This window comes from Cebus imitator, unplaced genomic scaffold (assembly GCF_001604975.1).
Source record: "Cebus imitator isolate Cc_AM_T3 unplaced genomic scaffold, Cebus_imitator-1.0 Scaffold679, whole genome shotgun sequence".
In the NCBI taxonomy this organism is placed as follows: Eukaryota; Metazoa; Chordata; class Mammalia; order Primates; family Cebidae; genus Cebus; species Cebus imitator.
In genome coordinates, this window is record NW_016107994.1 from 134631 (window position 1) to 149702 (window position 15072).

At 35.5% G+C, this 15072-nt stretch overlaps 1 protein-coding gene across 2 annotated transcripts in view; it reads right to left on the reverse strand.

The window, feature by feature from the left end:
* Window positions 1-853: 853 nt before the first annotated feature.
* SEPSECS (Sep (O-phosphoserine) tRNA:Sec (selenocysteine) tRNA synthase) overlaps window positions 854-15072 on the reverse strand; it is a 40693-nt gene continuing 26474 nt past the window's right edge. Inside the window, exons 9-12 of one of the 2 annotated variants that reach the window (XR_001821724.2) lie at window positions 8070-8163; window positions 6508-6598; window positions 4675-5031; window positions 854-4602 (exon numbers count right to left, since the gene is read on the reverse strand). Coding sequence is in view for 1 of the 2 variants with exons in the window: in XM_017518410.2 (XP_017373899.1) it covers window positions 4737-5031; window positions 6508-6598; window positions 8070-8163 (480 nt within the window). In the remaining variant the exon portion in view is untranslated. Of the gene's footprint in view, window positions 5032-6507; window positions 6599-8069; window positions 8164-15072 lie in introns of both variants that reach the window. The other variant, XM_017518410.2, reaches the window with a different exon arrangement.

Consider the following 15072-nt stretch of genomic DNA (forward strand, 5'->3'; position numbering starts at 1 on the left):
ATGTAAGAATAGGGCTAAATATACTGAACAATTGCCATGCCTGCAGATCTGCCTATTATACCACAAATTTTAGTCAGATAATATAATCAATGTTGAAGTCATTCTGTATGAACTTTTTCTGTATATCTTTTCTGGGTTGTAACCTGAAATTTCAGGTAATTAGTCAATGCACTTAAAATATGGTTTTTAAGAAAATTCTCAAAAATGCAAAACTAAAAAAAATCCATAAAAGCCAAAATAGAAAAACCCTGAAAATAAAAAATAATGGTCATCTATAATCAACTACGTACTTTTAAATTAATTTGCCGACAAAATTCATTGATGACTCCCCCTCAAAAAAAATTCTACTGAATAAACTACATAATAATGAATACATTTAAGTCTAGCAAAACTTATGATGGTATAGCTTTTCGTAAAGCATAATAGCAGTTATTAACAGTTAAGTACTTTATGCAAAGGTACTGAGTTACACTCTACCATATATTATCTCATTTAATCTTCAATCCTATAAGGTTGTATCCATTTTATATTTGATGATACTGAGATTCAAAGAGGCTAAATATGTGACCTCACATGGTTAATAAGTGCCCATGCTTCTAAGTACTTTCTACAGTCAACACAACGTTTGCAAAATGGTTGCTGGAATATCGTCTCTTTCCTTCTTCTTCTCCTTTTTTTTAAATAATTTAGCCCCCGGCCATGACTCATGAGTCTCATTATAGGTATGACTTTCCCTGCTGATTTCTCAACAAGCTGATACTGATGACTGAATCAAAAATGGGCAAGTAATTTAGTGTCAGTTATTTGTATTCTCAGATTTTATTTATCGTAAGGATTAGGTAAAATAATGTACTGTCAGTGCCTTATTAAAATTTATTTCATGTAATAAATTATATAATTTATTTTTATTTTTAAACAGTCTACAGCAAAAACATTTTTGGAAACATCTTTTCCTTTTGGAAAAACAGGCTGGTTCGCAGGCTGACTTCAGCTTCATGATCTCATGGCTAATCCCCACAGTTACACAGGTAAGCACAGCCTTTCTTGGTACTTCTCAAGTCGACACCACTTGATAAAAAATAAAACGACATAAACATTTCTAGATTTTGCCTAAGGCCTTAGCTTTAACTGCAGAATAGTGAGAAGGAAATTACAAACACATGTTCATTAGCCTTAAACTTACCATCTTACATGTGTATCTACCATAAGGGCGAAAGGAAAGTAAAAAGTAAGGCACAAGAGGATGCAGCGAGTGTTAGGTCTGTCTGCTAAGACTGGCCACAAGAGACATTTAGACAACATGACATTGCAGACAAGGAGAAAACTGACTAATACAACCTCTTCTTAAAAAGCTGTTAGTATCATATTCAATTATTATCAAATTATTCAGTCTGTGAGACTTCTAAAATAACCAAACTTCTGTGTATGCAAAACTGGACTTTTTTTCAGTTGCAAAATAAAGTTGGCCTCAAAAATGCAAAACATAACAAAATTATTTAAGATCCTGGCACAAGTTAGTATATCTCAGAAAGTGGGAAAATAAAACCCAACTCTTACATACACCAAATGTGTATGTATTCCAAAAACTTTCTCCCAGTGTAATATGAGTCAGACTCACCAGTTTTATTGTTGCTGTTTTCAGCTGTTTGTTATTTTCCTCTGTGAAAGGACACTTGAATGTAACTCTCAGGATGAACTGCTAATTCAAAATTAAAGTAACATCAGCAGTAAACACAAATTAACTCTGTTTAAATTTTACAAAAATCTATGGGAGTCGCAGACATAGTCTAAAAGCACATTCTGTAGCCCAGTCCTCAACGAGAGTTCTTATTATGAGGCGGTTAAAGACACAGAACCACAATGGAGTTAAGTACTGATCATAATATTAGAAAAATTTAATTTATATTTAAATTTACCATTCTGTATATCAAGTGCCTATTGGCTGAACAGAACTGCATTCAATAATTCATATTCTTTAACTTCATTCAACTAATACAAAAAGCTCAACAGAAAGATTTACAGTCAAACACCAGGTTCCTAAGGCTGGTGTCACATATCATTCCCTGATAGAGTGAGACTTCATCAGCAGAGGACCTAAGAACCAAACTGTGGGTTTGATTTAAACTTCCTTTCCCTGCCATGTGTAAGTAACACATTGTGGAGAGACTGAAAGAATATTCTGTTTCTCAATTTTCTTTTCTAGGCAGACTGCCATAGCCCAATGGCTTTAAAAATCTAACTCCAAAATTTTACCTGGTAGTTTTCATAAGGATAGTTGGGTCACAAAGATAGAAGAGGTTATCTTCAGCAATGATTGGAAATGTATCATCCACTGCCTTTGTCACAGTGCAAATATAACAAAGGCCAATGATGAGGCTTACCAATCAGTACTACCAAATTATAATAAACACATCCTTTTTAATACTTACATGTGGAAATGGGAGTAAGGGAAAATGACACTAGGGTGAGGACCAAGGAAAGCCTGAATAGACAGAACTCTTCTAAAACTGTTGTGAATTCCATGATCTCAGAGTCAAATTTTAAGCCAGAAAGAATAGAGCTAGAATTCCAAAACCACAGAAAAAGAAAGGGTTAATACTAAAAACCACAGCTGATTTTATGCATCAGGAATGAAATGTTGTAACATATTTATCATTCACATGTGAGTTCATGTAATTTATCTTCAATTAGAATTATTATCTATTCAGCAGCTGAAGCCCAAGAACTGCTGATATACTGCAGATGAGAAAACATTTGCGAGTCTCCCAGCTCTGGCCTTTCTTAAGCTAAATGATGATCACAACAATATAGATCACTTGCTCTATAAAACAATTTTGGCTTACATGTGTGGTAAGCTGCACTGCCAGCATTTACATTTGCAACATCATTTCAATGCTTTTCTTGACTCTAGAGTTTGCAACTCTTCAGCTTTATCGGCTCTGCAATTTAGTCCCAAATTCTCATTAAAAATTTACACTTTTTAATCCAGTATTTATTCCCTTGAAACGAGTTATTACAACTATGTAAATTTTTTAAATGTTTGAGCCCCAAAGATAAAATAAATACATTTTAAAATAAACTTTGTGATATTCATAATTAAAAACTTTATATCTCAAAATAGTATTGACTTCCAAGGCGGTCAAGCCAGTGACCATAGGAGTCTACCTTACACATTAAAGGAAGAGGTATCTATCTGAGCTCATGTTTACAAACAGTCTGGGACAATGCACAATGTCACCAAAATACCAGAAAATCCCTTTCTTATATATAGGTTACAATGCCAAATCAATAAGAAAAATGTAACCCAGAAGGCAACATACCATTCTCTACTGTAGTGTTTTTAAAAGTATGTTCAATGGGCTGTTAATAAATACTTCACTTTAAAAAATAAGTTTCTCTTTGGATAAGGATATATTCAAACTGGGTTAGTTAGTGAAGCAATTCTTAGAGCCTTTAATATGCCAACAGGCAGGTTTGCAAAGGTGGCTCCCAAATTTATTTGTCTACAGAACATTTTCTCCCCATGAGCACCTTTTAGGAACAATGATCCACAGAGCTGGTTTTGAGAAACATGGCTTTGGCATGGTGGCATGTTTAGAAGCTTCAGTAACTCTTCAGGCTATGACATATCAGTCTATTTCTTAAATTAACAACAAAATTATTGTTAATGCAAGTAAGTCTGGAATTTCAGACTTAGAAAAATGAACACATGGGCAGAAAGGGGGCAATACCCCTGTTTATCACACTATGTGATTTTCCCCTTCCTAGCAAAAATGCCTATGTTAGCCAATTTTGATGATGTCTGTGCACAACATCTGAACAAACTAACCAATATTCACAGGCTGCTTAAAGCAAAAACAGTAAGTGGAATAATGGTTTCCCTTACCCAAATGGAAAAATGCACCAGTGCCATAATGACGTGTTTAGAACCCATGACCCTAGTCATCACTTAAGATTCTCTATATTTGATGACATTTATAAAGCTATCTTCTTTGAAGTACTACTGAATAATTAAAGTTGCTATGGTAAACTTCTCTTTACTCGAGGAGTTTATCTGCTTTAGAGGAGTATTTCTCAACTTCAGCACTGCTGACATTTTGGGCTGGGTAATTCTTTGTTGTGGGGAGTTGCCCATGCATTGTAGGATGTTGAGCAGCACCCTGGCCTGTATCCTCTAAATGCTAACAGCATCCCACCAGTTGTGACAACCAAAAATGTCCGCAGATGCTGTTTGGATAAGTGAATCATCCCCAGTTGAGAACCACTGCTTTTGGGTCACAATGGAAGTTTTTATCTTGTCTCTGCTTCCCTGGGGAATGTCCATTTTACAGGCACATTGTGACTTACACATTTCAACAAACAACTAGTAACTAGTAGCATAAGAGACCTTTCTCAATTCTGTGTGATCTGCATTTCAAAAATAATTGAAGGTAATATTACTGTCATTACACTAGTAAAAATTATCTGATCCATGAGGCTTAACTGACAGATATCCTAACAATTAGAAAAATGCTAATTGTATATTATAACCTGTTAAGGATCACAAGGATCGAAGCAGTCTAAGAATGGAAAACTTAACAATCATCCATGGCTAGTTCAGACGACAGTCTACTCCTTGACTGAATATTCTCCATGAAATTCTCAATTCAAAAATCTCAAGTCTTGTCTTTAAACTACTTGCTTGTACTACAGCTTTATCATTTCTTTCAGATGATCATGAAGAAACCCTCTGCATGTCATGAAGAAGCATCCTGGTGTGTGTCAAGAAGTACATTATCTAGTTTTAAAGCCATTTCTTCAATATCCACATCTTCAGTTTTGTCATAATTGTCATCACTCTCTTTACTTTGTTCTTTTCTTACTGTCTTTAAACACCTGTCAAGTCTCTTTATGAACAGGTCCACATCCTGCATCTTCATTCCGATGGCTGATGCAGCATTGAGGTAAGCACAAGGGTAATTATTTGTATGTGACATAAAGCCTCTGAAAGTATAGCCACTCACAGTTTGCACAGACCCAAGAGGCACAACCCTGAAAGAGGAAAGATTTACCAATTTAATATGTCTGGTAATGGTAACACAATGTCACCCATAAACAAAAGATATGTGTTACAAAGCCTTATATCCACTTATTAAGAAGTTTAAAAACAGCCATAAATCACAGCCTACGAAAATAGAACGGGTTGACTTTAGAATGATTCTATAACACACTGCTTTTTTACACAGAAAAACTCTATCTCATGATTATCATTTACTTATCTTCTCTGAAAGATCTAAAAGTTCTAGGAATCTCTTTTTATTTATTTTATTTTTGCCAGTGTCTTTTTCTCTTTACCTGAAGCTCTAGGAATCTCAAACACCTCTACATCTTCTTCAAAGAGGTAAAAGGAAAATTATTTGGTTTTGTGCCAAATCTGGAAAATTACTTCATATAGGCACAGTTTACTGAAATATTGAAATTTGCAAGTCAAACCACTGTAATTGTCATGTGTTACCTCAAATAATCAATAAACAAAAAGTCTATCTGATCAATGCTTTGCAATGGACAGTTTTAAAGCAAAGGTCCAGAAGAAGTTATGTAACTGTTTATAGTGGGGTGGTGGTCAGCAAACAGCAATATTCAGCATAGGCAACTGCATGTTTAAAGCTTTAGTTCACTGGCATATTAGATATAAGCAGATTTCTAATAGTTTAATCATTTTTTTAAGGAGTCAATTAAGCTCAACCTAAACATAAAGACAAATAGTGGCCATACTAAAAGCAAAGTCAAGAGAATCATTTTAGAAGTGTCAAAACTATACTGCATATAGATAAGAGTTCATCAAGCTGTCCTGTGATATAAAATCTCTATCTTCTGGTAGTTAAAGAAAAATTCTTGTTATAAGAGAAGCATGTAAAGAAAAGTATTTACAACAAGATATTTCTTTTCAAGTCATTTTTCTCTGACCTCATCAAATCTAAAATGAAAAATGAGATTCACTTTCAGACTATGTATATTTGTAAAGGAAAAAATACAGTTTTCTGAGGCAGTTAGATAGGCAAGGGTTGCATAATCTTTTTTTTAGTTTAGGAAGAAGGCTTTTCCTTAACAACACTTTCACTTCAATTTAGTGATGAAGATGACTTATTTCTAATGCCATACTGTGACTCGCCAAAGATCTTCTAACAAAGGAAATAAAGACAAAAAATCTGTGAAGAGAGGTAATAAAACTTTGTTTCTGTACGTCTATGAAAACAAACAAGGTTCAGGCATAAGCAGTCCACAAGTGGGTATATAGTAGCCTTACAAATCCTTTTTTTGACTTTTTGTGACTATTTCAGGCATAAGCAGTCCACAGGTGGGCATGTAGCAGCCTTACAGATTCTCTAACTCATCATTCTTTACTCCATGATGAATTCACAGGTATAGTTCAACATATACTTGGGGGACCATTGTTGAGGAAAGATACTTTATTGGAATTAACTTTGAAAAGCCAAATAAATCCATGTCTCTTTTAAACATACTTACCTGGCTCCAGAAACCTGTCTGGTAAAAAGCATAGAGCCAAGCTGAGTGACAGCTTTGTCATGGTGTTTATCTAATGTTTTAAGTGTCACAGCTGAAAAAGAAAAAAGTATCCCAATAAGCCTTAGTTTACTGGCATAAAAATCACTCAATAATAACAATAGTAATGATGAAGACATTACTTTTTATTCATTGTCAAGTGGCACAATTTCACTTTAATGTACTTAATGAATTACAGAAGGGATTTTTCTTCACATATCAGACAAAAATATTTTAATGTAAATTAACATCTCAGAATACAAAACAGAATTTCCACATCATCCTTCCAGAGAGTAAATTTTTCCAACTAAATAGGTGGAATAATAACATCATCAGCATGGCTGTTCATTCACATCCAACCAAGTTTTAAGAACTTGTAAAGTGAGGTTGTGGGATATATTTCAGTACATATATAAAACTAAGTGAGATCAACTTCTACATGTAGAAATGGCAATAGTCATTCTGAGGCTGCGTGGGTAAACCGGATTGCATACATAGCACCACTCGTAGCTACCATTTACTGACGACTCACCATGCTAGATGCTTCACAATCTCAACCAATCATTTAGCAATTTTGCACGTGAGGGAAAAGGAGCTCACAGGCTAGTACATGGAAGAACCAGAATTCAAGCTATGCAGTATCGCCTTCTATAACATCTATATAGATCATAAAACAGCAAAGACTGGTTGGGTGGTTTTTATTATATATTGGTGTTCAAATGGTATTCCGTAGAAGCCCATTCCTAAAAAAGGCTTCAGTTACAAATGATTCACTTTCCTTACTTTCTTCAGATATATGTGAAATATGAAACATTATATTACATATATTCACAATTTAAAAGGGGGTCATTTGAAGCTTAAAAGATAATTAAGTGAATAAACATCAATATATACATTATTGTTTTTAGTAGCCTCTATATTACATGACAAAAACACATAGTCCTTACATATACAAGTGAAATTATCATAAATACAGATTTCTCTAACATCCATAGGCTAAAGAAAATAAGCAATAATGGCATTAAAAACAACATAAGATTTGATTTCTGATAGGCTGATGTTTTGTTAACTAGAGAAAGTTTTATTTATTTGTTTAGTTTAACTAATAGAAACAAGGTCTCCTATGTTGCCCAGGCTGGTTTTGAGCTCATGAGCTTACGTGATCCTCCCACCTTGGCCTCCCAAAGTGCTAGGATTACAGGCATGAGCCACCACACCTGACCTGGAGAAAGTTTTAATTATTTATAACTAGAGTTCTGGTTAGAAACAGGACTTTAAGTATTTTCTGCATATTCATTATAATACTTAATACTGATTCTCGTTCTCTCAGTGCATTGGCTTTATCTCAGAAATATATTAAAGCATTTCAAAAGGCTAAACTTCTTCAATTTACAAATTAAAATACTGTGATGAATTTAGAAGTATCATTATAACCAGAAAGAGTTCTCTCACTTTCTCTAGAAATACCAGCTTCTTCCTAGAGATGGATTGTAATATTTGTTTTTCTTTAGGAAAAAAGGAATTACCTAAAGATATGGGATTGTGAGGTGTATGCAACAGTCTTTCATTGTAGGCTTCTGACAACTTCTTTATTTGGTTGGACAAATATGAAAACATTTCCTGCAACAATAAAATGTCACATTTAAAACACATCAAATATCTACTGCAACTTGCCAGATTTAGTAAGATAAAAATCTGATTGGTATGAAGTCTACACTGTAAATTAACTCATCCATTTGCCCTAAGACCAATTCTCTCCTTTGCCACAATACAGTGAAATTCAAAGCTGCCACAAATATCAGAAGCCACAGGATTTCAGTAAAGGCAAAAAATCAGCACATTTTCTTCCTTCACTATTATGTATCTATCACAAATCCATCTTCTTCTCAGAACTTCCCAACCTACCACTCTGAACCATGTAGCCATCAACCTCTTCCCTGGACACAGCAATAGATCCTAAAAGATTTGTCTGCTTGTTTGCCACTCTTCTATAATCTGTTCTATATTCAGAGACTAGATAGGTCTTTTCAAAAGCACACTAGTTCATTTCCCTCCCCGATGACTTCCTCCTATAACTATTAAAAAGCCACACTCTTCATCTCTAAGGCTGCACATCATGTGACCCAGCCAATATACTCAACCTAGTGACTATCATTTCCCCTGGCCACTACACACCAGTTATATTAGCCTCCTTTCCAATCATTCTAGTGTCTTTGTGCTTGCAACTCTCTGCATTTCCTAGATCATTCCCAAGTGGTCCCTCTTGTCAAATGCTTAAGACACCTTCCTTGGTTAACTTCACTATTAAAACAGCTTTCCAACTCTGCCAATTTCCTTCCCAATTCCAATCTCCTTCCAACATATTACCTATTTTGGTTCCTTCACTATACTTTATCTGAAATTATCTCACATACTTGCCTAAATGAATATTGCCTATTACTACCTATTACAAGGGAAAAACTTCTTGAAGATGAGGACTTAGTCTTCTTTACCACCATTGCCCCAACACCAAGAAAAATGTGCCAGACTTTAGTATGCAAATTGTTTAGGAAAAGGTAGTTTATAAATGTATTTCCTTTAAATCACACAACATTAAAATGAACAATCCCCTTAATCAATTAAAAAGAAGATACCAACTCCCATAGTCCAAGCTTGAGCCCAAGAGTTCAACACCAGCCTGGGTAACAAAACAGAAAAAAAAGGCAACTAAAACTAAAAATTGTCCCATTCTGAAAAATAAAATATATTCAATAGTAGAAAACATAATAAAAATATACAAGTATCAAATGTCACATGTATATAAGTGGCAGTTTAATAATTCTAAGTCAATATTAAGTTGGCAACTATTTGACCTAAAATTTTACTTTCTTCCCCTTATAAGACCTTTAAAAAGTGTTGAAATCTGTATCTGCCCAACTGCATCTGCAGCTAAACAAACCCATTTGCACTGAGCTTCTCTAATCACAGACAAAACATATAAACTCTAAGGATACACCAAACAGCCAGGGGCTCACAGAGTACCCAAGTGGAGAAAGCAAGAAATGACACTTCTCCAGCTTCAAAGGCCAAGATACTCTGATCCCACACTGAGTCCCAGAGGAATTTTTTCATGCCTGAAGCACATAGATGACTAACTCCATCTTTTGTTAGGTAAAGATTAAGAGGAAAATTCCTACCAGGTTTATGAATTATTAATGAGTCTACTTAAGACCAAAACCATTTTCACTTCTGTCAATCAGTACATATATTTTATACTCTGACCTAAAAATTTTTGAATTATCATTTTAAAATTTTAGGATATAAGATTCATTATCAGAATGTTGGAATTATAAAAATCTTAGATCACTAAAATTAATTCATTCCTTTTATAGTCAAAAAGTTAACATCTACAGTGGCCATACCTAATGAAGCTATTAATAAATGTTAGTTATATGTGATAAGCCTTTCTCTTCTGTTATTTAAAGTATAGAGAAATATTTAAAGAGACAAAAGTCATTATCATTTCCAGAAACAAACAAACAAGCATCTTTTCTTAGACATATAAAAATATCCTGGGCCAGGAGCGGTGGTTCACACCTATAATCCCAGCATTTTTGGGGGGCCGAGGTGGGTGGATCACTTGAGGTGAGGAGTTTGAGACCAGCCTGGCCAACATGGTAAAACCCCGTATCTACTGAAAATACAAAATTAGCCAGACATGGTGGTGGTCACCTGTAGTCCCAGCTACTCCGGAGGCTAAGGCATGAGAATCACTTGAGCTTGGGAGGCGGAGGTTGCAGTGAGCCGAGATCATGCCACTGCACTCCAGCTTGGGCACAGAGCGAAACTCTGTCTCAAAAAAATAGAGTGAGTGAGTGAGTAAGTCAGTGTGTATGTGTGTGTGTGTGTGTGTGTGTGTGTTGTGTGTATGTATCCTGGTCCCTCCTTTTTTTTTTGAGATGGAGTTTCGCTCTTGTTGCCCAGGCTGCAGTGCAGTGGCCCGATCTTGGTTCACTGCAACCTCCGCCTCCAGAGTTCAAGCGATTCTCCTGACTCAGCCTCCAGAGTAGCTGGGTTACAGATGCATGCGCCATCACGCTTGGCTAAGTTTTGTATTTTTAGTAGAGACAGGGTTTCACCATTTTGGTCAGGCTGGTCTCGAACTCCTGACCTCAGGTGATCCACCAACCCTGGCTTCCCAAAGTGTTAGGATTATAGGCGTGAGCCACCGTACCTGGCCCTGGTCCCTCCTTCTTAAACTAATATTCCCATACTATGAAAAGTGAAACAATAAGATAATTAAATGGAACAAATCAACAGTTTTTCCAGCAATTAGAACAATTCATAATTTTTCAGTACCACGCCAGGGTTAATAAAGAGGAGAATTCCTGTTTCATTTATATATTTTCATCTCCTATAATTAGGTTACAAATTTAAATGCTGAGTATTTTTAAAGCAGTTACATATTTTCATTTAGATATTAAATGCTTATTTTTCTTCACTTATGTTATTTACCAAAGTCTTAACTGGCTTCTGTCTATCTAATTTACTCTGAAATTCATCAACCTCCCATAAGCAGAAACAAATCTCACAGGCAGGAAATGCCTTTTACAGAGCCCTACCTGTGAAAGCCACCTAAGAACAACAACCCACATCCATCCTTCATTTACCCTCAAGCATATATTAATGAAGCAAAATTGTCTCCAGTTTACATATTTCGGTGGTGAAGACAATTTAAAATACTATTCTATCTACTTTGGCAGCCACATTAAATACCAGTGTGGTCACATTTGTGAATAAGCAGAATCTGATGAGTAGTTAATTTGTACTCAGGTTAGCTATTTCTGAAAAAAGAAGGAAATGTTTCCTTAGTAACACCCCTAGAGGGTGCTTTTAAACTAACTGATGCATACATGGCTATTAAGAAAGTGAATCTGCCCAATGTTCAGCTTCTAATACTTTAACAAATTAGTTTTAACCAATTCTATCAATCACTTGCTAATGCCACGAGAATTCAGTTTGAACTGTAGGTAATATTAGGATAGTATTTTTAGACTACAAAGATAACACTAAAGTAATTAAATCTTCTATCACTAGTAGGAGAGTAATTAGATTAAAAAAATTTTTGATGCAAGTTCACACCCATCAACAAATGTTTGTAGTATGTCTACTCTGTGTAAAGGGTTATGATAAATAGACCAATAAGGAAACGTTTTAAATATCTTAAAGCACAGTATGCTGAATTCTACAATATTCCGCATGTTATAGTCCTAAATGCTCTCCTATTAATATTACTACATTTTAAAAATATCGTTTAGGAGACTATACCACTATCCTACACTGATACTTAGCTAAGCAGTTTTTTACCTGATATATTAAAGCTACTACAGAACCTGTACTATTTTTTGCTACAGTTAAATCTGTAACTGACATCTATTATAAAATACTTCTGTAAAAAAAGAAATTTATAAGCAACCCAAACAAGTGTATATAGAAAGATCTTACTTAAACGAAATGAAATATTATTGATTTTCCATGTTCTTTGTGCTGTATTTAATTGTAAAAGACTTTTCACTAGAGATAAACTGAACTATATACCTGAATGCTAATGTCAGCTATATTTCTAGAATAAAAATACAAAACTTTGCACCAGAGTTCAAGATGTTAATGGAAGAGAAGTTGAATTATATTAAGTATTATCCTTCACAGAGCCTTTTGCAAATTGATTTGCAGTCACGAAATCTGACATCTAGGCTGTCCCTCCCAGAATCCAAATACGTACATAATCCACTACATTTTAAGTGAAATGGTCTTATGTAATCTGTCTTTGGAAACATACCATTTCATGTTATAGGATAAGATAAAAATGGAACCTCACATATTATTACAATATATCTCATAAGGCAGGTAATAAACCAAAATAAACCAGTAGTCTACTATTTCAAAGACAACATGAATGGATGGATGGATGACCAACAGTAGGTAAATATCAAGGCAGACAGATGTCCATATTCGAGGAAAATAGCACTAAATACAACATGCTGCTATGACTGTGGCCAGCTACGAGGATCCATGTGCACTCGACAAGTCTTGACTCCGAGGCTACGCCCATCTGCATTCAAGCTGCTAAGGCCCCATATGTGGGCTGAAATCAGATGCTTCTGTGGAGATTCAACTACTCCACTTACAGGGCCGCAAATTTACTAGTGTTTCCAAACTTAGCTCTGTTATAAGGACATTGTTTGAAGTGTATGATGTTCTTTTAAAACTTACTTTGTCCCCCAGTTTTTAGCTCACAAATTCCAGCCACTGGAGCAGCCACAGTGCTGTTATTCTTCCACTTATCCAATTCAGCAGATATGTGCAACAATAAATGATTACCTGACTGCCCTGTTCAGCAAAGCACTCTTCTAAAAGGAAGGCAAAACAGAATAATGATCTTCTCCAGAAGCAAAACAGAAGTAAGGATAAACTTCTAAGGCCATAGACTTTCTTTCCGCATAGATAAACTAAAAGAAACAGTCTACGTTTTAACCCCTTTTAGAAAAGGGGTTAAATTCATAGTTATTTCTTCCCTGGATGAAGCAAATGTGTTGATCAGGAAGGGGATAAGGACAAAGAGGCTCAATTCACACACAGAGTTCCACTCTCTCTGATCCTTTCACCCCTTAAAAAAGAAAGCTTAAGAAGGAATGACTTCAAGCTGAGTTCTTGTCTGCCACTACTGTGAAAAAGATAAAGCCTTTTCTGAATAGATATAGCTAGATGAAATAACCTCTAAAAATACCATGGTGGTGAATAAGGGCATAGAATAAAAAAAAAATGCTAAGTTTTCTTCTAACATTCCTTTTTTTAGTACACAATAACACCAATAATATAAAAAGGAGCTCTCAGTGATGGTATATAAATAGCTCTGGCTGAAGCAAAATAGCTTTGCCTCAGCTTCTCCAGAGCTGAACCAATAAACTATCACGATTAAATTTTCACAGTTCAAAAGCAAGTCCATTTAAACAAAAGAGGCCCTTATTTCTGCAACAAATTCAATAAAAAAACAATATTTATGCTACATATATGCAATTATGGTTTATGGAGGACATCCACATTTTTCAACAGAAAAACCTGCCTACTGAATGAAGTTGTTAAAAAAGCAAACTTTAACTCACAGTGACAGAGTTCTCAAATGGGCATCTTAATACTTTGAAAATTACTCCTATAGATATTCTCTCTATAAATAAATTCTATACACAGAATTTTAAATAAAACCAATTAGTACATTAGAGAGCCTTTGGGGTTTTACACATCTCTACTAGAGAGAGTGGGAGGGTAACAAGATCATCATCTTTATGGCTCAAAAGCCTAGTACAGAGCGAGTGATCACCCCCAACGTCGGATGAGTGACTGGAAGCAGCGAGAAGAGAGTGGTAAGACAGAAAGTGCAGAGACTTTACCATCACACAGACTTGGGTTTCAATGGCAATTTTGGTACTTATATGTGATACCTGGGTGAGTACTTAACTCCTCTGGGCCTCAATTTTACCTGCAAAATGGGGATAATTCCTACCTCACACACTTGCTTTGGGCGTTACACAAAACAACAAATATAATGAATCTAGCACAGTTCCTGGCATACAGCAGAGATTCACAAAAATGTTAGCTCCTCACCCACCTATTTTTCCCCTAGCCTAAAAAAGTCTTCAGGAGTAAAAAAAACTAAAGTTAGCTAGCAGGATGCCTATAGACACATGATAATACATTGTACCTATAATCACGTTCTTGTCCTATTCCTGCTTATTCTACTCTACTCTGCATATCTAGATAAAAGGAAAAGAACAAACTACCGAATGTTACAAAGAGAGTTAACTCCTAATATCTGAGATGAAGGCATCTAATTAATGAATATTACTCCAACATAAAATTTCTCCCATAAAGTGTTTACCCAATGATAATAAAGAACAAAGTCCCAATGAAACTGAGCTGCCTGCTGGATTCACTCACTAGCTGAGCTACATATTGCTGCAGGTCATTCTCAAAGCAGGTGGATTTTCATTTATGCTAAGCAAAATGTACACATGCATGGGCCTTTGGAATCATCTACAAGCAGTTGAAAATCTTATTTTTTATTATTTTTTTTTTAGGTGGAGTCTCGCTCTGTTGCCAGGCTGGAGTGCAGTGGCGCAATCCCAGCTCACTGCAACCTCCACCTCCCGGGTTCTAGCAATTCTCCTGTCTCAGCCTCCCAGATAGCTGGAACTACAGGCACACACCACCATAATCAGCTAATTTTTGTATTTTTAGTAGTGACGGGGTTTCACCAGGCTGATCTCAATCTCTTGACCTCATGATCTGCCCGCCTCAGCCTCCCAAAGTGATGGGATTACAGGCGTGAGCCACCGCGCCCAGCGGTAGTTGCAAATCTTAAAGTCAAAACATCAATGTCACAAGACAGAACAATCAAGACATAACAGATTCCAAAAAGATGACAAAATTCCTAAAATTATCAATTCCAAAATCTTAAGGTTAGAAAAGTGCTTCTGCTAGGCAGGAAGTACG